Source organism: Schistocerca piceifrons, chromosome X (genome assembly GCF_021461385.2).
Source record: "Schistocerca piceifrons isolate TAMUIC-IGC-003096 chromosome X, iqSchPice1.1, whole genome shotgun sequence".
NCBI lineage: Eukaryota > Metazoa > Arthropoda > Insecta > Orthoptera > Acrididae > Schistocerca > Schistocerca piceifrons.
This window is the reverse complement of record NC_060149.1, coordinates 52,859,937-52,884,959: the sequence shown is the minus strand read 5'-3', so window position 1 is coordinate 52,884,959 and position 25,023 is coordinate 52,859,937. Positions and strand designations below refer to the sequence as shown.

Here is a 25,023-nt window from a genome sequence, read left to right as displayed (position 1 = left end):
AGTAAAAGATGGCAGCATTAATCCAGGTACCCCACCTGGTTAAAAAAGGTTGTGGAGACACAGATAATTCTGGCAGAATCTCTAAATCCAGCAACATGGACAAGTGCTTTTAAGAGTACCTTCAATTGGAATAAAAGGGCAGCATATGACTTAATGCTGTCAGCAGTTTCAAACCTTTGTATTTTGTGCAGCAATTTTCCTTGTTAGTATCATTATTTGTAACAGTGTATTCACACAATCAAATTTTATACTACCATTTCAGTTACATGATGTAGCGCATGGGCCAGCCATGTTAGACACTTCAAGTTATGATAAAAATATTTAATAGCTTTCCCAGCCTTCATCACATATGGAGCAGCATTGTGCAACAACAATAATAACAATAATAATAATAACAATAATAATACCCTTTTTTAATTTAAATTAATTGGCACAAAGTATATTGACTTCTACCGAACTGAAGTAGGGCACTTGAGCTCACTATGAAGTTCACAAACTGCAACAAATTTGCAGAATTGCTTATGTTCTGCGCCTTGGTGTAGTTCATATGAATAAATCAATAAAAGATGGTGTCATGCACGTTATTGCAAAAAAAGGTCAAAAATCTGATATAATGTGCATTACAAGTGTCCCAAATCATACCATCTACAAAATATACATTTGTAAATAAATTATACACAACTGCAACCAGTCACTTTTTTCATTAATAATTCTTTATTACATTAACCGGTTTTCGAACCCTTTCAGGTTCATCTTCAGATGATTTCGGGAGAATCCGGGAAGTTACATCATTACTGGTAGTAGCATAATGCTGGGTGCTGGTTCTATGGCAGAAAGATGGGTCACACTTTAATGTATCACCATGACTATAGATTATCTGTCGATATGGATGTGAATTTAGTTTTTACTTACAGCGACAGTATAGGCGGCTTTTTTCGTATCTGTCTGCCTCCATTTTGATGTCCAGAACACTTTCACACGAACTATATTAGTTCACACTTTAACAGTGACACTTTACCAGCATCCCGCATGCGCTTTACAACTGTTGCTTATAACAAAGATCTTGACAGAGAGATATGGCATAAGCCTACTTTGTACAGAGATGTAATTTGTTGTTCTTTACATGTGTTAAAGTCGATATAAGGGCAAGTTTTTTCATCAGAATGGTGATAACATGAGAGCACTAGAGAAAACAATAATAAATTGCTACAAGAATAAATTTCAGGTGATCTGTTATGTTATTTCTATTTGTATGTTACAGGCAGTTTTTTTTTTTTTTTAGCAATTATCATGTTTGGCACTAACATGAATCCCAAGGAATCAATAATACATAGTTATTGTATCTGCAGTGAGGTGCAGCTGTCTGTATGACTAGGACCTGTATATTTAAATTAATAACAAATCTTCAGATGAACTGTTGGCTTATTTCTGTTGTTACGTTAACGTGATCTGGAGTATTATCAAGAGCAGATTCTGTTTATTTTAGCTAAAGGTATATGTATAAGAGTTAAAGTGATTGTAATGGATTAAAGCTGTTTGAATGGCTGCACATTTAATATTTTAAAAAACCATGAACAAAAATTCTTTAACTGTTGACTTATTTTTATTCTAACATTAGAGTGATCTCGGATATTGGTAAAGGCAGCTTATGTTTGTTCCAGCTAGAATTAATATGTATAAAGTACTGATTTATGTTAGCAATGGAGGGCTTTAACATTTAGAGATATGGTACATGTCTTATTCTGTGGTAGTATATTACATTGACACCAGTGTGGTTAGGATGTAAGGAGAGGGAGGTGGGTCATTGGGAGGGGGGGGGGGGGTTGGGGAGCTGGTGTAGGTTTTATTGGGTGGTTACTTGTTTTGAACTAGTAGATCTTCAAAGTTCTGAAGGAAAAATTTGTTTCTCAGTTCAGTTTGATCATTGAGTAGGTAGTCAGGTGCTGTATTTGTGTAGACAAATATTTCAATTTCTTCAAGAAGGTCAAGTATTGTGCATTTGTTGGCAAAATGTAGTATTCGGAGATTCTGTTCTATGTTGTATGCAGAATGATTGTGTTGGGCAAGATGTGAGGCAAAGCTGGACTTGTTCAGGTTGTTCAGACGCAGTGCATCCATGTGTTCTTTAAATCTTGTTGTGAAGCTTCTACCAGTTTGTCCAGTTTTGGTGGTGTGTATGATTTGATTTTGTACTTTGTTGGTGGTGAAGAATCTTATTTTTATGTTGTATGTCTTGAAGAGTTTGGCAATTTGGTGAGAAATCTTCCCTAGGAAAGGCAGGCTAACAAATGTGGTTTTCTTGTTTGTGGGTGGTTGTTCAGCAGTTAGCCGGCCGGAGTGGCCGAGCAGTTAAAGGCGCTACAGTCTGGAACCGCACGACCGCTACAGTCGCAGGTTCGAATCCTGCCTCGGGCATGGATGTGAGTGATGTCCTTAGGTTCGTTAGGTTTAAGTAGTTCTAAGTTCTAGGGGACTTATGACCACAGCAGTTGAGTCCCATAGTGCTCAGAGCCATTTGAACCATTTTTTGTTCAGCAGTTGGTTGATTTAGTTTTGCTGTATGGATTAGTTTATCTATTATTGCAGGGTTGTACCCATTGGTGGAGGCAATTGATTTAATAATTTCCGTTTCTTTTTGTCTTTCATTTGTGTCCATTGGGATTTTCAGCATGCGATTAACCATTGTTCTGAAGAACGCTTTTTTATGTTGGTCTGGATGGCAAGAGGAAGATTTCTCACCAAATTGCCAACCTCTTCAAGACATACAACATAAAAATAAGATTCTTCACCACCAACAAAGTACAAAATCAAATCATACACACCACCAAAACCACTATACAAAAATATCAAAAGTCAGGTGTGTACAAGCTCACTTGCAACTCATGTCCAAGCTTCTACATTGGACAAACTGGCAGAAGCTTCACAACAAGATTTAAAGAACACATGGATGCACTGCGTCTTAACAACCTGAACAAGTCCAGCTTTGCCTCACATCTTGCCCAACACAATCATTCTGCATACAACATAGAACAGAATCTCCGAATACTACATTTTGCCAACAAATGCACAATACTTGACCTTCTTGAAGAAATTGAAAAATTTGTCTACACAAATACAGCACCTGACTACCTAATCAATGATCAAACTGAACTGAGAAACAAATTTTTCCTTCAGAACTTTGAAGATCTACTAGTTCAAAACAAGTAACCACCCAATAAAACCTACACCAGCTCCCCAACCCCCCCCCCCCCCTCCCAATGACCCACCCCCCTCTCCTTACATCCTAACCACACTGGTGTCAATGTAATATACTACCACAGAATAAGACATGTACCATATCTCTAAATGTTAAAGCCCTCCATTGCTAACATAAATCAGTACTTTATACATATTAATTCTAGCTGGAACAAACATAAGCTGCCTTTACCAATATCCGAGATCACTCTAATGTTAGAATAAAAATAAGTCAACAGTTAAAGAATTTTTGTTCATGGTTTTTTAAAATATTAAATGTGCAGCCATTCAAACAGCTTTAATCCATTACAATCACTTTAACTCTTATACATATACCTTTAGCTAAAATAAACAGAATCTGCTCTTGATAATACTCCAGATCACGTTAACGTAACAACAGAAATAAGCCAACAGTTCATCTGAAGATTTGTTATTAATTTAAATATACAGGTCCTAGTCATACAGACAGCTGCACCTCACTGCAGATACAATAACTATGTATTATTGATTCCTTGGGATTCATGTTAGTGCCAAACATGATAATTGCTAAAAAAAAAAAAAAACTGCCTGTAACATACAAATAGAAATAACATAACAGATCACCTGAAATTTATTCTTGTAGTAATTTATTATTGTTTTCTCTAGTGCTCTCATGTCATCACCATTCTGATGAAAAAACTTGCCCTTATATCGACTTTAACACATGTAAAGAACAACAAATTACATCTCTGTACAAAGTAGGCTTATGCCATATCTCTCTGTCAAGATCTTTGTTATAAGCAACAGTTGTAAAGCGCATGCGGGATGCTGGTAAAGTGTCACTGTTAAAGTGTGAACTAATATAGTTCGTGTGAAAGTGTTCTGGACATCAAAATGGAGGCAGACAGATACGAAAAAAGCCGCCTATACTGTCGCTGTAAGTAAAAACTAAATTCACATCCATATCGACAGATAATCTATAGTCATAGCGATACATTAAAGTGTGACCCATCTTTCTGCCATAGAACCAGCACCCAGCATTATGCTACTACCAGTAATGATGTAACTTCCCGGATTCTACCGAAATCATCTGAAGATGAACCTGAAAGGGTTCGAAAACCGGTTAATGTAATAAAGCATTATTAATGAAAAAAGTGACTGGTTGCAGTTGTGTATAATTTATTTACATTAATATACAGTCACGGTTCTAAAATATCCGTAATGGATAAGCATAAAATATACATTTACCCAGCAAATGGCCACACATGCAAAAATTCATGCAACTTGTGTTTACACAGAAATCTGGACTCTAGTTATTATACACCTACCTCAGAAAGTCAATAACTCTCACAGACTCATAATAATTAGAAATAAAATCATCTGAATAACCAGAAACATTCATACACATGTTTGTAGTAATAGAATTAATTAATGCTGACTTCCATTATGACAAAAATCAAACAATCCCATTATGAGGTATAAATAATATTTGACTGAATTTGAGAAAAATGATAGCTGCACACTATACATAGCACAGTTCACAGCGTTACCCTGTCAATATATACAGAAATCACATAAGTGAAAAACTAATTGTGACCATGACTACAGCATAGATATAGTGAATATATACCTGATTCATTGTGGTCTCTGTGCCACCAGCTAGGTTTAAAATATTTCTTCTGTCTAGCTGATTCAGCATATGGTTCACCTGTTAGAAAATACAACACTGGTCAATGTAACTAAGCAGCTATCAAGAACATTATGTAACTTTTATAAACAAAGGAAAGGAAAAAAATGCAATATCATAGCCATATGACTGGCAGATATGAACACTACCTGGTACAATTTACATAAATTAGGATTATGAACATCAAATCATGACCACCACCACCAACTACTACTACAATTCTATTCAGTTAAGTTCTATCAAGTTCAACATCACAATTAAAAATACACAATGGAGTAGGCAACACTGTTTGTGGCTTTCCTACAAATAAAATAGCACACAAGTTGGTAAGGTTACAGATTCTTTGTTATTTAGAAACTTCCCTTTGTCCATTTCCTCCTCATGTTATGACAAATATTACAACCAACCATTTAATTCTACAGTGCCATCTTATCCACATGCATACTGGGGGAATCATCAACAGTTCACTAAGCCTCCTTGACAGCAGCACCTGGCTGTGGAGCATCACTCATACTAGAGGTATGGATGCCTTTCACTTTTGAATGTTTTTCAGCTACAACCAAAGACTGTCTTGAATGATCCTGAAAAGGACTATGCCATCTGTCTCTAGGGTGCAAGGTTTCAGAATAAAGTTTCATATTTTGGTGCAAAAGTCTATAAAACATTGTCAGTGGATATCAGGCAGGAAACTGAAGATTCTAAGTTATTCAGGTCAAAGTAAAAGAATGCTACATTAACCACTATTTTTAATACTTATCAAAATACTTTCCCTCAAGAATGTAATTCTGCATAACTCAAATAATTGTGTAAGACAGATCTTGACTTTGTCAGTATATAGAAAGCTGACAAGGGTTTGTGAGAAGTTAGATAAATGCTTTGTTTGAAGTATTATCTAGTAACAGATCCTTAGTAGGATAAGGGGAAGGGGGAGGGGGGAGCAAGGGTGAACTTTTCTGAAGTAATTATCACAGCTACAAATCTAAGTAGATTATGCTGAGTCATAGTTTCATGTTAGTATACATGGTATTAGCATGGGATCCACGGGTACGAAAAACAGATGTGTACTGCAGACTGCCACCTTTCCAGGCAGCTGGCAACAAATTTGCAGATATGCAAGGTAAACTGTTTAAACACAAACATCATCAAACTGTATTTGTTGTCAACCACATCACTGACAGCTGCCACAGTCATACGTGGCACCAGTCTTGCCATTGAAGATGCAAGAGGCACCACAATCAGTGCTTTTCGGGCCATAGCTTTGAGTGTGGTTGCCACTCCCTTAATCAGGGAATCAGGGCTCTCACTGCCCAGTGCTGTCACACATGTAGAATTGTGTACATGTTCTCACTCCGACTGCTGTCCATGTTCACCATATTGGCTGTAGATGTCTTTGCTGCGAGCCGTGTGCCGAGTTGTCTATACTATCCACTAATGGCTTCACATTGCATTGCAGCCCAGCCATTGCTCGGTGTTTCATCCCAGTTCTCCATGTTGGCCCCATCATCAGCCACACCTGCAGCCCATCTGTGTGCAGCTTATTGTTGCTCCCTCCTCTGGCTGTGTCATCTGCCCATTCGAGGAAGACATCTCTCTGAGGTGGCCTTGTCTATCTCCAACTGGCTATGAGCTTCTGCCTTAATGGGACCTCCCTTCTGGACCATCTTTGAGCTTTACCACTCTCCATCGATAGGGCCACATCGACGTCATCTTCGTATGAAGTCTTCTACTGCAATGGAAGCGACTGTCAGTGGACTGGTACCGAGTAGTGTATATTCAAGGCTGAATGACTATTTTGTTGTATTCAGTTTGAACATAAATAAAGTTTATTTCTTTCTTCCTATCTGGAGCACATTGTTTGGCTTGTAGTCAGCAGTTGTTGCTGCTGCCTGCAAATGTATAACTAAGCCCATTTCACATCCCTGAAGGCTCTGTTTTATGTTGGGATTTACAGAATATGATGGGTGAATGAATGGATGAATGCACTATCACTCATGTGTCAACACATTAGGGAAGAAAGAACAAACCAGCTGCCAACTGGTTGAGGCAAGTGGTGGGAGTTTTGAAATTTGGTTGACATTTAATACTGACAATTCCATTTCTTAAATTAGATTGTACAAAGTTAATTGAAATACTATATATAAAAGAAAGTAGCATGTCTGCTGTCTTTATTATTTCTACAATGTCTTGAAGCAACCTTTCAGTTATACTTGAAACCATATGAAAGAGCCAGTAACTCAAGAAGCCAGCAGAAAGGTAGAAAGAGTGTTTTGGATTAAGTGTTTCAGAGAAACCAGGGTGCAGAATGTATGGCTTCCCACTGGATTCAGTTACTGTCGAAAAGAAAGATAGCAATGCAATGCAGTTCTTATAGGCTATAACAACTTGATTCAGTCACGAACCTGTCACAATGTAACCTTACATAAAACAAATGGGTGGTGTTTTGTTCTCAGGAAACATCAAAAGAAACCCATACTGTGATACCATGCAAGACCATTTGTGAAATGCATTATCACAGACAGTAGACAAGAACAATCGCTCAAATGAAGAACTGTACCAATTTCCTGGTGCTTCACAGGCTAATGTGGTGCAATACAAATGAAATTTAATATCTGTCTATGTTTTGTTTTTTATAATTTATGATAGGTTTAGAGAATTTGTCATGTACCTTTTATGCTGATGGTGCAAGTATGAAAGCCAAAACCACTCAGTAACTAGATCTAATTATAGTGAAAGTAGTTGCCAGATAATTCTGCTGGATCCTGAATTGAAATAAAAAGAAAAAAACTGTTTATTACTGTGCTCAATCTCATCTGCCTTTGTCCAGTGATAGCATATGAAGCAATATAGCCAGCATAACCAAATCCAGACATTCTGGTAGCATGGTCATTTAAATCTGTACTGTTCAACTATTCACCATGGAATTAACTGCTGAACTCATGTTTTATGCCAATTGTTTTGTTTAAAACTTGAAGTTACATTAACCCTGTCACTGCAGTGTCATGAAAGCACACCAGAAACAGACTTTCTGGCAGTCAACTTTTTTCTTTGTGTCTCTTTACGTCAAAAATAAACAATTATACTCTTGGGCATCTAAATACAGCTCACACATATTTATTTTTGCAGTTTTACAAAAACAATTACTTACATTTTTTTCATGTATGATTACATTTGGAAACTATTAATAATACACAAACCTGACATTGCAATTTGAACACTGATATTTTGCATCCTTCCTTTGTTTTGGAGCTGAATGAGTATATTTGATGCATTTATTTTCCTCCAGGTTATATTAATATGAATTGTCATCTAAGCACCCATTATCAGAATGGAAAAGTACTGAAGCTTTATTATAAGTTATATCACGGTCAGCATAATGGAAACTATGATCTTCATCTACACTTTCCAATGTGCTAAATAATTCATTTAATGCTGAAACAACTCTTTCACTGCGAGCAATGTAAGAAGAACATGCCATTCTGTACACTGAACCTCATGAACAAGAATGAATAACACAATAGTACAAAGCAGTTTTTTGGCTTGGAGTGAAGTAAACAGGCCTAACACAGAACAGTACTTATCAGGGCTAAGCAACATAAGAAACCAGTTTAAAACAAGTGTAGCATACAAAACTGAAAAGTGAAACCGTATATACACTCCTGGAAATGGAAAAAAGAACACATTGACACCGGTGTGTCAGACCCACCATACTTGCTCCGGACACTGCGAGAGGGCTGTACAAGCAATGACCACACGCACGGCACAGCGGACACACCAGGAACCGCGGTGTTGGCCGTCGAATGGCGCTAGCTGCGCAGCATTTGTGCACCGCCGCCGTCAGTGTCAGCCAGTTTGCCGTGGCATACGGAGCTCCATCGCAGTCTTTAACACTGGTAGCATGCCGCGACAGCGTGGACGTGAACCGTATGTGCAGTTGACGGACTTTGAGCGAGGGCGGATAGTGGGCATGCGGGAGGCTGGGTGGACGTACCGCCAAATTGCTCAACACGTGGGGCGTGAGGTCTCCACAGTACATCGATGTTGTCGCCAGTGGTCGGCGGAAGGTGCACGTGCCCGTCGACCTGGGACCGGACCGCAGCGACGCACGGATGCACGCCAAGACCGTAGGATCCTACGCAGTGCCGTAGGGGACCGCACCGCCACTTCCCAGCAAATTAGGGACACTGTTACTCCTGGGGTATCGGCGAAGACCATTCGCAACCATCTCCATGAAGCTGGGCTACGGTCCCGCACACCGTTAGGCCGTCTTCCGCTCATGCCCCAACATCGTGCAGCCCGCCTCCAGTGGTGTCGCGACAGGCGTGAATGGAGGGACGAATGGAGACGTGTCGTCTTCAGCAATGAGAGTCGCTTCTGCCTTGGTGCCAATGATGGTCGTATGCGTGTTTGGCGCCGTGCAGGTGAGCACCACAATCAGGACTGCATACGACCGAGGCACACAGGGCCAACACCCGGCATCATGGTGTGGGGAGCGATCTCCTACACTGGCCGTACACCACTGGTGATCGTTGAGGAGACACTGAATAGTGCATGGTACATCCAAACCGTCATCGAACCCATCGTTCTACTATTCCTAGACCGGCAAGGGAACTTGCTGTTCCAACAGGACAATGCACATACGCATGTATCCCGTGCCACCCAACGTGCTCTAGAAGGTGTAAGTCAACTACCCTGGCCAGCAAGATCTCCGGATCTGTCCCCCATTGAGCATGTTTGGGACTGGATGAAGCGTCATCTCACGCGGTCTGCACGTCCAGCACGAACGCTGGTCCAACTGAGGTGCCAGGTGGAAATGGCATGGCAAGCCGTTCCACAGGACTACATCCAGCATCTCTACGATCGTCTCCATGGGAGAATAGCAGCCTGCATTGCTGCGAAAGGTGGATATACACTGTACTAGTGCCGACATTGTGCATGCTCTGTTGCCTGTGTCTATGTGCGTGTGGTTCTGTCAGTGTGATCATGTGATGTATCTGACCCCAGGAATGTGTCAATAAAGTTTCCCCTTCCTGGGACAATGAATTCATGGTGTTCTTATTTCAATTTCCAGGAGTGTATATATGGGCCTATCACCTGACATGTAGCATCTGCCACCTGTATATACATGAGTGTAGCAGTGAATTGGTTAAATGCATGGTTTACCTTCAACTACATATGTAAAAAATGTAGCCATCAAGACCAATCAACACAATTATTAAATTTTGCCTTCAGAATCTGTTTTTCACTCTCCAGGGAAGTATGCATGGTTTTGAAACTTTATAGCAGATTAAACTGTGTGCAAGACTTTGTTGGAAACCTAGCAAGGTTCTCTGCATTTTTTATGTATGTATCTATCAACGACTCAGCACCTCAACTATTTAGTGGGTTAATACCTTTACTCATAAAATTAGTCATAATGTTATTACTAGAGCCAATATTTTCATGCACTATCAAATAGTAAAACATGCATGCATTCATGCAGTACCATATCATTAAATGTGCACAATAAGGCAGAAAAAATGTGGTATTCAGTTCTATATTTATTTCTACTTTCTTCTAAAACAGTACACAGTAACCAATTTCTCCCACTTTTCTTCATTTACATTCATGCATTTACAAGACAGAGTATTTTTGTACACAGAAAATGAACTTTCTATGCCACAAGAAGTAACAGGTGCATACTTAAATGAAGAAACTTGGGGCGAAGCCTGGTCAAGTTGATAGTTTTTTACACTTTTGTCACAAAATATTTTTCTGTCAGCTTCATAAACTCAAAACCAGGATCTGATCTAATACATTTGTCAATCTTAAAAGCGGCCAATCCCACTTCTCCACAGAATGATGACACAGATTTTTCAACCTCTTCAATAACTGTCCAAAACTTCACAATGGCTTGCAACATTGTTATTGCCACAGGAATATGTGTAAAATTTGATGCAATTTAAATCTGTTCTTGCATCCTGTTTAGAGAAACCAGTTCAAAATTTAATTATTTATACAATACCAGTTCCTTGCTAACAGCTTATTACAGCCTCAAGATAACAGACTCATGGCACACATGTTGTTTTCTGTGCAGGGGCAACAACTACAGAAAACTGCAGGTTGGTGAACATTATTCAGAACTTATGCATTCCACACAGGGCAGTGGAAGAAACTAGGCACCTCGAGTGTACTGCAATTTTAGAACAAATGAGATCAGTGACATCATCTGTGGTAACACAGAGGAGGAGGGAAGTATAGAGGAAGGAAATTTTTGAGGAAAGGGATTTATCATGCACACGTAAAGTCATTCTCTCTCTCTCTCTCTCTCTCTCTCTCTCTCTCTCTCTCTCTCTCTCTCCCCCCCCCCCTCCCCCCGCCCCCCCTCACATACATGGCAACCCTTGCGGGAAATATCTTTGAAGTCAAAGAGCTTTGGATTGATGAGGCTAGACTTTATTAACAAGCCATGTGAACTGTAACTGATCAGTGAGCTAAGGAGGGACCATGTACAAGTGAAACGTAAATGGCTAGAAACTGCATAAGAACTGTGATAAATAGGCTAGAGAACTGCATAAGAACTGTGATAAATAGGCTTTGAACTGTGTTTGAATTGTTTTTGAGCTTTTGTTGAACTATAATAATTGATGAAACTAAATCAAATTTTTTGTTGCTATGAAAGTAATGTTAGTATAAATCAGGAATAGGAAGTGCTGAAGTGCTATGAGAATAAAAGTTAACGTTGTGTGCATGGTCAATGGGATTACACTGTAAACCGTCACTTAAAGATTCTTCATGCTACAAGATGGCGCAGGGTGCAGAGTAGGATGAGACATCCATGGACAAAAAGTGCAGTGACAGCACATAGTGATGAGTGCAGTTAGCAGTATAGGGCACATCTGTTGTGTCTGTTTCAGCACACAACAGTGGAATTGCAGCTAGGGGTGCAGCCAACAGCTGTGAGAATCTAATCAGCAACAGTATGTCAAGGAAGAAAAGTAGTGTAAATTTTCTGCCTGTGCAGTAGCCACCAGAAAGACTGCGGAAGGCACACTTCGGCACAGCGCGTCACAGACAGTAGTTGCCGCAAGGAAAGTCCCGTCCACCAGAAGGCACGTGAGAATTCGGCCACACCCTTGGCCAGCGGAGCAACAACAACTCAGGCAGCATGGGCCGTGCCCAGTCAGTTCACATCGGGCATGCCTAGCAGACAGTTCCCGGTCTACGCTATGTGAAGTGCGACGGAAAACGTGAACCGTGTTACTACACAATTGGCAACAAGCAGGCTCGTTCTTTCACGTGTTGCATCGGTGTTCCGGTTTCGCAGCTTATCCACGGTATGGAAGATTTAGTGCGGGTTTTGGTTGAGCAGCAGATGGAGCTCATGGCCACCATGAAACAAGTGCTTCCAGTGTTGCTCTCCACACAGTCTGCTCCAGCGCCATTCCCTCCTCTCTTTCCCCCGTATGACGAGATATTAGAGGATTGGGACGCATATGAACATCACCTTCAGCATCATTTCCAGGCGTTTCATGTTGCTGATGCTGAGGTATGTAGTGCTCTTTTCTTGTCTTGGATATCTCCATCGCTGTATCAAGTTTTGCGGCAGCTAGCGCTGTTGCAGGAACCCTCGACCTTGTCTCTTGACGCATTGTGTTCATTGCTGTCTTCATATTATTGCCGCTGCATGGATGTTGTGGTGGCTCGGATTGAGTTCCATAAATGCAAGAAACAGCCCCATCAGTCTTACCGGGCATGGGCCGCTACCCTGCACGGTCTTAGTCGCAAGTGTCATTTTGTCACGGAACAGCCACGAGAGTCGTATGCCCATATTATGGTGCGCAACATCATTGTTCGTTCGGCACCTAATAGGGAGGTCTGGCAACAGACCCTGCAGTTGGAAGACCCTTCCCTTGAGGAAGTCCTGTCCATTGCTCAATCGTATGAAGTCTCTCACACTGCAGGTCAACAGTTGGAAGTGTGGTGCAACGTCGCGGCGGTTCAGGGCAGCACGGTCGTGTCCACTGCATCCGTGGTGGATTATGTGCAAGCAGTACAATCCGGCCGTTACGGCTGCTCCTGCACGGCACATAAACAGAGTTCCAACTGCTGGCCACTGTTACCATCCTGTGCGTCGTGCTATATCCATCATGATTAGTCAGAGTGTCCCCAGCGTTGGGCCATTTGTCGCAAATGTAATAAAAAAAGGACACATTGCTAAAGTTTGCCGCTCAGCCTCAAAAGAATCGAAGGAAGCAGGTACAGAGGACATGGACGTTGGCATTCAGGAAGTTTCATCGAGCCATGCTCCCGACGCATCGGCACACAAACTCTTTATCGAGGTGTCGGTTCGGTCGCGCTGATTACAACTGCAAGTAGATACGGGCGCAGCAGTTTCCTTGTTAAATGCACAAACTTACTCCGACCTTGGGTCACCCCCGTTGGCACCAGTTTACCGTCGTCTATGCGGTTATGGTAAACAGTTAACTCCCCTACTGGGTCAATTCACTACCGACGTTACTTAAAAATCAGTCACTCGGCCTCTTACTTTTATTGTTGTCAGTGATGTGAGCTCTGCTAACCTTTTTGGACTGGATGCCTTTCAAGCTTTCAGTTTTTCTATCGCAGACACCATACAGTTGGTCTCCGAAGACGTTCCCTATCAATCATTGGAATCTTTGATCTCTGACTTTAAGGATACCTTTGAGGAGGGCCTGGGGCGTGTTTCAGACTTTGAAGCTCACTTAACATTGAAGGCGTCGGCTCGCCTGCGTTTTCTACGTGTGAGGCAGATCCCCTTGGCTATCCGCCCTCAGGTAAAAGAAGAGCTAGACCGGCTGACAGCCCTCGGGGTCGTTCTTCCCATTTCTTCTAGTGAGTGGGCTTCACCCCTCGTTATTGTCAGGAAACCCTCAGGAAAATTACGTCTTTGTGGCGATTTAAAGGCCACCATTAATTACCAATTGGTGGTGGACACCTATCCTTTGCCTTGTTCTGATGAATTGTCCTCAGCAGTGGCGGGAGGCCAATATTTTTCAAAAATCGATCTTTTGGAGGCTTATCATCAGATACCACTTGATGAGGACTCCATACAGCTAGCGGTCGTCAACACCCTGTTTGGCCTTTACCAATACCAGTGGTTGGCCTTCGGAATATCCAGTGCCCCAGCGATATTTTAGTGTTATCTTGAGCACGTCATGTTGACAATCCCTCATTGTATTAATTACCTGGACGACATAATTGACACAGGCCGCAGCACGCAGGGCAGGAACACCTGCACAACCTTCAAACCCTCTTTCTCAAATTCAGGTCCGTGGGCCTGCGTTGCAACCTGCGTAAGTCGAACTTCTTCCAACCATCCATTGAGTATGTGGGCTACACCATCTCTCGGCATGGCGTCCAGCCGCTAGGAAGTTTGGTCCAAGGTATCGTCGACCTTCCGCAGCCTACTTTGCTGAAGGAGTTAGAAGCTTTTTTAGGAAAGATTGCCTATTACCACCGGTTCATTCCCAGGGCTTCCACCATAGACCGCCCCCTGTACTGCCTTCTGTGCAAGGGTGTTCCTTTTGATTGGTCGCCTGCATGCAAGCGAGCGTTCACCTCGTTGAAGGGCCTCCTCACGTCAGCACCTTGTTTGGCTACTTTTGACCCCAATAAGCCATTGGTCCTGGCTACAGATACTTCGCAGTATGGGGTGGGGGCGGTCCTGGCCCATTGCAACGCAGATGGCTCCGAGCAGCCACTGGCGTTTGCGTCTAAAATTCTTAGTCCCGTGCAGGCCCATTACTCCCAGGTGGAAAAAGAGGCTTTGGCCATTGTCTATGCTGTTACCAAGACCCTTTCTTGTATGGCATGAAGTTTCAGTTAATCACTGACCATAAGCCATTAATATCATTATTTGGCCCCGCCTCTCAGATTCCGGACAGGGTGGCCCACAGACTGCAGCGCTGGGCCTTGTTCCTCTCTAAGTACCATTATGACATTCATTTTTGCCCTACTGGACAGCATGCCAACGCCAACGCTCTTTCCCGCCTTCCAGTGGGCCCGGATCCTCAGTTCGATCGGGAGGAGATTATATGTTTTCATTTGGATGTGGCATCCCACCAAGCGGTTGATGGCTTCCCGATCACTAGTTCTAGAGTTGCCAGGGAAACGGCAGCTGACCCGGTTCTCCGGCAAGTAGTTCGCCTTGTTCAGCGGGGGTGGTCGTCCAGTCCTCCAGGACAGGCCTCGGACCCTCTTCGTAATTATTTTGTTCTATGAGACCGCCTCTCAGTCTTCAAAGGAGTTCTCCTTCTGGCTAACGTTATACAGCTCCTCGTGTGGTTGTTCCTGCAAGTTTTCGAAGGGAAGTCCTCATGTTATTAATTGAGGGGCACTGGGGTGTTTTCCGTACTAAAACCTTGGCTCACAGACATGTGTACTGGCCCGGTATTGACAGAGAAATTGAGCACTTGGTGGCCGCCTGTTCCCAGTGTGTGTGCCAACAGGCGTCTCCCAGGTCAGCGTTCTCTTCATGACCGCCTGCAACCTAGGCATGGGAACGTGTTCACATAGATTTTGCGGGCCCGTTTCTCAATGGATTTTGGCTCATTGTCATTGATGCTTATTCCCGGTTCGCATATGTGGTTCGCTGCTCTTCAACCACTTCAGAAGCTGCAATCCAGGCATTCGCAAAAATCTTTTCTGTGGAAGGTCTGCCGGTTCGCATATGTGGTTCGCTGCTCTTCAACCACTTCAGAAGCTGCAATCCAGGCACTCGCAAAAATCTTTTCTGTGGAAGGTCTGCCAGTCACCCTGGTATCGGACAATGGACATCAGTTTATTTCGCAGACCTTCCAGGATTTTTGTAGGTGCTTTGGTATTCAGCACATTTGCTCTCCCCCCTTTCATCCACAATCGAATGGGGAAGCCGAGCACATGGTGCCCACATTTAAGACACAGATGAAAAATTATGTGCACAAATTTCCTGCGGAGGAGGCGTTGACCTTTTTCCCCGACGGCATACCGGACCACACCGATGGGAGAATGCAGCCCCACAGAGCTCCTCCACGGGCGCCAACCTAGGACTCTGCTGCACCTCCTCCGGCCTGGTCCTCACCAGTCTTCGCAAACTGGGGTACCCGGCTTTCCACCAGGTATGTCGGTCTGGGCACGTGGGTTTGGTCGCAATCCACGTTGGATACCGGCGGTGGTCCAGCGCCACAATGGCCGCCGACTCTATACCTTGAAGGTGGGGGACCGGGAGGTATGTCGTCACCCAAATCCCATGTTTGGGCACCCACCCTCCGACCCCTCAGGCGCCGGCTTCCCCATTGCCAGGACCCGTGTTGTTTTCTCAGGGGACGCTACCACCCCTCCCACCTGTGACTCCGCCACACTGTGATGGTTCTCAGCCTGGGCGGCCTCCAGTAGCTCCAGCACTGACGTCGCCATCGTTAGAGATGTCCCGGCAAGAGCCTGCCCCCCCTCGCAGGCCCGGTTTCTCAGGAGGCTGGTTCACCTGTGGTCGTGCCTTCCCCCTCGTCCCCGCCACTCGGTCTTGCCCCTCCCGAGATGGACCGGGATCCAGAGTTGAACAGCTTGTCACCCGTTCTGTCCCGGGCTCCGGTGATAGGACGATGGGGGCAATAAGGTTCTTTGTATTACTAGGTAACTGATGATTACCAGGTGTCTGAGTTAACTGACTGTTTCCTGCTGTTAGTTCTTCCTCTTCTTTCATTCAGAACTGTATCTGTCTCCTTTACCATTCTTCACTATCAAGGTTGAGATGAGAAAAGTTCTTTGCACTGAATGTGACAACAAAGAAACAAGCTATGACTAAAACAAAGTAACAAAGCAGAATAAACATCTGCAGAGCACAGATGAAAAACAGACATTTGACAGAATACATGTGGACTGTCCAGAATATACAAAGTATAGGATTACAGATCCACCAGCAAGAGAATGCAGTGTATAATTACAAAAAGGACACCAGTACCCTATTAGTGTACTTTAGAAAAAATATTATAACATATGTAGTGAAACAATTTTTAAATATTAAGAACAATGATTAACAGACCTTTATGTTTGAAAATATTATAAGAATATTATATATAACACATGTGAAATAACACGTAAAAAATAAGCTGAAGGCTGCAGAAGAAGATGATGACAAATCACGTAAGTGAATATGACAATGTACAATAGAAGAAATTCTGGTGGCAAAATTAATAGAAATAACTGAATGTTGTCTTGAGAAGATGTAGAGATTGTGTCAAACTAGACATATCATAAATCATTAGTATGGATTGAAATGGCGAAGTAGTTTCCATTGTAATGAAGTATGATACACTGATAGGCTAGAAATAGTCCTGGAAAAGAGGTTTATGGTAAATGCAGAGTTATGGTTATTAGGTGACAGAATAGTTGGCCAATTATTTGTAGAGAGAGAGACAGAGAGAGAGAGAGAGAGAGGAGGTAAATGGAGAGTTACAGATTAAGTAACATAAAATTTTGCTAATTATGTAAATGGAGAGACAAAGGGGAAGTATGGTTACTAGGTGATGGGAAATTTGGCCAATCATTTATGAAGAGTGAGGGAGGAAAGGCAAAAGCCAATGGCTAAGTCAGCCATTAAGTAGCATTTATGGGCGAAATGGCTTCCACAATCTATTTTATGAAGTACATGGGAATAGATACATTGTCAACAGGAGTCACAACACTGACATGGAAATCTCATACAAAACATGACTGCAGTAAATAAGATTTAAATAGAGGGCCATGTAATGCGAAGTATAGTGAGTAATGACATACACTGGTTTTAAATATGAAAGGAATATGAAATGAAGGTATAGCTACAAAGAAAATAATGTGCCTCCACAGATTGCAAAGTCACATAATGCTCAAATATGAAAGTCAGTAGAAAGTACATAATCATTACATGAATATAGTTCCACCAGTAAGGATTGTAGAAACAATGACACTCAAATATAGAAGGAAAGATATCCCATACTATGGACTGAAGCAATGATTTGGTAAATTAGTGTCTGTGCATTATACTTGAAGCAAGATTCTACAAGGTTCTCTCAAAGTATCTGTATGTAAAATTTAAAGAATATAGCTAGAGATGTGGGGAAGCAGGGTGAGTTATTACTGAGGTGGTCAGTTAGTAACAGAGTGTGCAAGCAAGCACCAAGCTCTTAAGAATGCCAAGGGCAGTGCCGCAGCTGTATGTAAAGTGGCTACAGCTGTGATCAAAACTCTTGTGGCACCATGTAAACAGTGGCACTCTTTACAAACAGCCAAAATCAAAACAGAACACTACATAGCATGTATTTATATTTGAATAGTGTATGGAAGTATGTTTGTTTAAAAATTTGTTAAAAGGAAATTAATTTAAGGCAGTTTGTATCATTACATGGAATTGTACTAGAGCTGTACACTAAGGCTGGAGATGGGAGAATGGACTGACACTTGTTGAACTCAACACCAGTTGGGAAAGTCTGGAGTTTCACAATGCAAGACCTCATCATGGAGAAAGAATCATCAGTATGGGTTTCTGTCATGGGCTGTTAGCCTATGTTCTGGTAGAAATTGTGAGTGTAATCATATTTCATCTCCACATATTTGTGAAATTTATAGGTGTTGTGTTTGTTTTATTGGTAACCATGTGAAGTGGACACCTTTATCACACATTCAAATACAAATAAGTGCAGAACGGCATAGTATTGACATAATAGTGAGGAAAGAGTGAAGCGTAAACAATGTTTCACTGAATTGAAAAGATGGCAATGCACCGATACCGGTATTAGTTGTGTGGCAGAGAAACATTTTATGACAAATAGTTCGTCAATTTAAAAAAGAGCATTGTGCCAAAACTGAATAACAATGTAAATTCTTCATGAGAAATATTTTTTTTTTTTTAATTTAGTGGACACCAGTGCATCAACAGTAGCTTAACAGCAGTATAAATTTTTGCTATTGAAACTTGGCTAGGATAGAGTATGGTATTCTAGCAGAAATGATCGACTGTAAGTTAAGAAGAGACTGCCAACAACATAAAGGTGCAGAATAATGATACTTTGAAAATATTTACTATTAAAAGAATAATATAATTGGTATAGAATTTGCTTACTGAAGACTAAAGATTTTGGGAATAAGGTTATACATAAATTTATTGACAGTAACAATTAGATTTTTCTAATCACAAAATTATTCAGTCTATGATTATATAAATTAATTAATAAATTCAGACTGAAAAAATAAAAAGCAGCTTCAAGTTTTGAAAAATAACAACAAATTACAAGTATAGTGGAATGGTATGGCTCTTGAAAGATAACTGAAAAATTTATAAAAAACTGAGTAAAAATTTGGTTATATACAAAATTGTTTGTTGTCTGCAAGAACATCTCAATTTTTGGAAATCTCAGAAGGAAGGGGATGTGTAATATTCAGCTACAAGAAGCTTCTTAGAGCAGAAGAGAAGGCAGCAGTGGGAAAACGACATAATGTAGTGTTAGGTACCAGTGACAAATGGTTGATTTGGTATGGGTATCACGAGAAAGACCACCTAAATTGTGATCCTCCTCTATGACTGGCTGCTGCATTCAGAAGTAGCATGCCAAACTGATAAACTTCCGTTATTAATATTAGAAAAACTAAACAGTTATTTGCATTTCATATACAACCATATCTCAATAATAGGCTATCATTCTATTACTTCAAAAGTGTTAATTACCAACAGAATAATAAACAATAGCTAAACAAAAAGGCAAATGAGGAACTTTGGAGATCTTTGGATTATGCCTAATTTGGATGATGGGTTAAGTGGTTTGGCTATAAGCTCAGAGCTGGTTCAGCAGTCTTGGTGGACAGACATGTTGTCTACCTTGGTCGGTATCAGTTAAGGACTTCATTACCTATCTCCAATTATTTGGACATGTAATTGTGAACAGTTTGATAGTAATTACACTACTACTCAGTTCTTTTTTTTTATTTTATATGAAAGAATGAAGAATAGAAATTATTTGTAATTCACAAAGTGGACAATAATTGTACAGTTTCTCGTATTCTGCTAATAAAAAGTGAGTGCCATTCCATTTCAATAAATCAGTTCGATATTTAATTGTTTATACAATAACAGTTCCTCACTAACAGTTTATTACAGCATCAAGATAATGGATACACAACCAATGTACTGTTTTCTCTGCAGTGGTCAACAACCAAAGAAGACTGCAGATTGGCAAACATTCTTCAGAACTTGGGCATTCCTCTTACGGTGATGGAAGCAACCAGGCACGTCACATGCACTGCAATCTTAGTACAAATGAGATCAGTGACAGTGTCACGTCACACTGATAACACATAATCTGACCATCTCTGGGAGGGTATCAAACTCAAATGCCAGAATAAAGGTGCCGGTATCAATGTAATTGTCATTGCAGCCTTTCAGCATATGCCAAACAAAATGAACACCCGACTGTTCCAGATTGACCAAGGATTCCTCATCAGTTTGAGAATAAGGTCTGTAAGAAAAATGACTCCCTGAACCATATTCACAGAATGGTGAGGAGTAGTGGACACTGAGATGTTGCCAAGATTGTCACAGGCATGATGGGCTGCAAAAATCACATCTTACTCAGTGAGTACACTTCACCATCTTGTCTTTGATAGATACAATAAAAATAAGTGCCTAGTGCCTGGTGCAGACCAGGAAGCAGGAAACAGGTTTCAACTCAAGCCAGTGCAGCCAGGGAAAGGAAGGTCAGAGCATTATAAGAAGCAGTATTAAAAGATCCATTACCAACTAAAGAGACAACCATAGCGGAAAACCCAGCCTGAAGCCTAATGCATTTCATACACAAAGCATCTGCCCTGATACCTCCCACTCCAATCAGAGGTTTCCCCCGTGGGCGTCACCCAGACACAGCAAGGTTCATCAGGCATGGCTGCCATTGCTGGGAGTTCCAATGTTCCAAATTGACGAGCAACCTCTCCTAGTCACACACGGGGAGGTATCATCTCAGGTATCAGAAGCGTGATCCCTGTGTTGTCAGGGAGCTCAACCAAAAGGGTACATAATGACCCCACCACATGGACTGACCACTGTGCTTGCTATCTAGTGTTCAAGGACAATGGCATGGAGGAAAAGATGGAAGAAGTGATAAGGTCACACACCAAAGATGCTAAATAAGATGTTCTCTACCATTTGGCCCACACTATGGAGACAACATTTAGAAGCACAGGTCAAACCACAAAGAGGATCAAAAATGCTTAAAAGAAAAGGGGAAATGAAAAAGCAGGAGGAAGAAAATCCAGAAGTAATACCAGAAACGAGGAGGGACAGCCAGGCTGAAGCAAGCAATGGCAAAGAGAATGGAAGAGGGGGCAGAGAGGTAAGAGCAAGGGCAGGGAGGGAGGGCATGAGGAAGGGAATGCAGCCTGGGAAGGAAGAAAGGGCCACAATAGCTTGGGGCATCATGTACAGACTCAAAAGAGAGCCATGATCCCCCTGAGGGGTGAATACAATGAAGCAAAGATATGTCAACTGCAACAAATGTAGGAAATTCATAATCTCTTACTGACTAATTAATTAAAATTATCTCAGTAAGATATGGCAACATTTATCCAGGTGCCCCATTTGGTTAAAATAGGTTTTTGTGCAAAGCTAATCTGACAGTATACCTCTAAATGCAGCAACATGGACAGAAGCTTTCAAGAATACTTTCAATCAGAAAAAAAGTCAACATATGTCTTAATTAACACAGTCAACATTATCAAACCAATGTATTTTGTGTGTCCATTTACCTAGTTTGTATCAGTGCATTCACACCATCAAAATTCAGACTGCCATTTCAACTACACAACATAGTGAATGGGACAAACATGTATACAGACACCTACCAAGCTGAACTGCAGCACTTGAACTCACTATCAAGTTTACAGACATAATAAAAATGCATAATTACTCATGTTCCACATATTTTTCAATAAAAAAAGATATCATGCATGTAATATATACAATAAGGCCACACAGATGGTATAATATGCATTATAAATATCTCAATTTGTGCAGTCTTTAAAATATGCATTTAACCACCCCCCCCCCCCCCAAAAAAAAAAAGAGACCACAACATGCAAATATTCATGCAACATTCATTTACATGGAAATCTCCAATCTAGTTATTATGTATCTACCCCAAAAGTCATTAATGCTTGCAGACTGGTGATAATTTGAAATAAAATCATCTAAATAACAAGGGAATATCAACAATGTAGAAAAGACAGACTGCTACTCACTGTAAAGAAGATTCATCAAGTTGCAGACAGGCACAATTAAAAGAAACTTACATCCAGCCATTGGCCACAGCCTTCATCAGTAAAAGAAAAAGAAACAACACACACACACACACACACACACACACACACACACACACACACACACACACACACAAGCAAGCACACCTCACTCACACACAACCGCCAACTCCAGCACCTCCGGCAATCGTGTGCATGAGGTATGCTTGCTTGTGTGTGTCTTTCTTTTGCTGATGAAGGCTGTGAACAAAAGCTATATGTGAGCATCTTTTAATTGTGCCCATCTGCAACTTGACATGAATTCTTTACGGTAAGTAGCAATTTGCCTTTTCCTACATTGTTGATATTCCTACCTGGATTGATTAAATAATAAGGGACTTTCAGATGTGAACTTTGTAGTTAAAGACTCAACTAATGCTGGCTCCCAAACTTCACATTCATTTCTTCCTAACAGCCCCTTATGAAAAAAGTCAAATGATCCCGCTAAGAAGTATAAGTAACATCTGACTGGATTTGAGAAAAATGTTAGCTGGAGGCTATACAAAGCAGAGTTCACAGCATTATCCGGTTAATATTTACAGAAATCATGTAAGTGAAAAACTTATTGCAACCATGACTACAACAAAGGTGTAGCGAATATATACCTGATTCATCGTGGTCCATGGGCCACCAGCTGGGATTAAAATATTTCTTCTGTTTAGATGATTTAGCATATAGCTCACCTGTTAGAAAATGCAACATTGGTCAGTGTAACTATGCAACTACCAACACATTCGTTTACTTTTGTAAACAACAGAAATGGAGAGAATGAAGTACCATAGCCATGTGAATGGCAGAAATGAACACTACCTGGTGAAATTTACATAAATAAGGATTATGAACCCGAAATCATCAAAATAATAATAACAAGAAGAAGAATAATAATAATCAACAACAACAATACCAAACCCGACAACAACAGCTGTATTCTGTGAAGTACTACGAAGTGCATTACCACAATTAATAATATGCATCAGTGTAGCTAACATTGTTTGTCCCTTTCCTGAAGATAACATAGTGCACAGGTTAAGGTTCTCATAGGTGCTTTGTTACGTAAATTTAAGTATTAACTGTGTTTTTCTTACCTGTCACTTCCTTTTCCGTATGTTTTTGCTTTTAGGAAGCTTTAATTTTCAAGTACTAGTAATAGTGTTCCATAGATTTTGTGTTCGTTTTGAATACAGTCCAGAGACAGGTAGTGCTTATTTTCATTGTTTTCAACAAGAAGTGTCAAGCGACCACAGTTTAGTCAGCTATCAGCCACCTTTAGTGAATTAGCAGTCTAGTTAAAAGTTGATTAACTCTCTACAGTAAATTGTTGATTTCTTAGGATGGCTAGGATGTGTGACTGCTGTGTACGGATGCAGGAGGAGCTGGCCACTGTTTGCGAACAGCTGAACATGCTGATGGCCGTGGCCAGCTGTCTTTAGGCTGCTGCCTTGGAGTGTAGCGGCAGTGGGGAGTCTGGTGCATCGCATGGTACACCCCAGGTGTTACACGCTTCACCAACGGTCCCTGCTGTTGAGCCATCTTCGCCAGTACCGGGCACGGTTGGGCCACCCTCTCCCCAAGGGGAGTGGCGGGTTCAGCAGTGTTCGTGACGCACGATGCGGAGGGTCAATGTGGAGGCTAGCCGTGTGGCATCGTCTGCTCAGCCTGTGAGTGGACATGTGGCCGCTCCTTCAGCAAGGTCCAAACAGGCACAAGGGGGGAGGGGTTTATTAGTGATTGGGAGCTCCAATGTTATGCGGGTGATGGAGCCCCTTAGGGAAACAGTGGAAAGGTTGGGGAAGAAGGCCAGTGTTCACTCTGTCTGCTTGCTGAGGGAGGGGGGGGGGGGGGGGGGGGGGGGGGGGGGGGGTCTCATCCGAGATGTTGAGGAGGCCCTGCCGGCAGCGACAGAGAGCACTGGGTGCACACAACTGCAAATTGTTGCTCATGTCAGCACCAATGACTCCTGCTGTCTGGGTTCAGAGGTCATCCTCAGTTCATACAGGCAGTTGGTGGAGTTGGTGAAGACAGAAAGCCTTGCTCGTGAGGTGGAATCTGAGCTAACTATTTTTGGTATTGTTCCCAGAATCGATCGTGGTCCTCTGGTTTGGAGTCGGGTGGAAGGCTTAAACCAGAGGCTCAGACGATTCTGCAGAGATCTGGGGTGCAAATTTCTCGACCTCCGCTATCGGGTGCAGAAATGTAGGGTCCACCTGAATAGGCCAGGCATGCACTACACGCAGGAAATGGCTACAAGGGCAGTGGAGTATGTGTGGAGTGCACATGTGGGGTTTTTAGGTTAGAGAATTTCCATCCTAGACCCGACAAGACGCCTCCTCAGACGCGACAAGGTAGTAGCAGGCAAAACGCAACAGGGAGTAACAATATTAATGTGGTAATAGTAAACTGCAGGAGCTTCTATAGAAAGGTCCCAGAACTGCTCTCATTAATAAACGGTCACAATGCCCACATAGTACTAAGGATGGAAAGTTTGCTGAAACCAGACGTAAACAGTAATGAAATTCTAAAGTCAGATTGAAATGTATACTGCAGAGACAGGCTGGACAGTGAAGGGGGAGGCGTGTTTATAGTGATAAAAAGTGCAATAGTATCGAAGTAAATTGATGGAGATCCAAAATGTGAAAGAATTTGGGTGAAGGTCACGGTTAAAACAGGTTCAAACATGGTAATTGGATGTCTCTATAGGCTCCCTGGCTCAGCAGCTGTTGTGGCAGAGCACCTGAAGGAAACTTTGGATAATATTTCGAGTAGATTTCCTCACCATGTTATAGTTCTGGGTGGAGATTTTAATTTACCAC

At 41.7% G+C, this 25,023-nt stretch overlaps 1 protein-coding gene across 1 annotated transcript in view; it reads right to left on the bottom strand.

Moving 5' to 3' along the window:
* LOC124721691 overlaps positions 1-25,023 on the bottom strand; it is an 888,717-nt gene that overhangs the window by 599,085 nt on the left and 264,609 nt on the right. Inside the window, exons 8-9 of the mRNA XM_047246771.1 lie at positions 22,819-22,896; positions 4,844-4,921 (exon numbers count right to left, since the gene is read on the bottom strand). Of these exons, the coding sequence (XP_047102727.1) occupies positions 4,844-4,921; positions 22,819-22,896 (156 nt within the window). The remainder of the gene's footprint in view (positions 1-4,843; positions 4,922-22,818; positions 22,897-25,023) is intronic.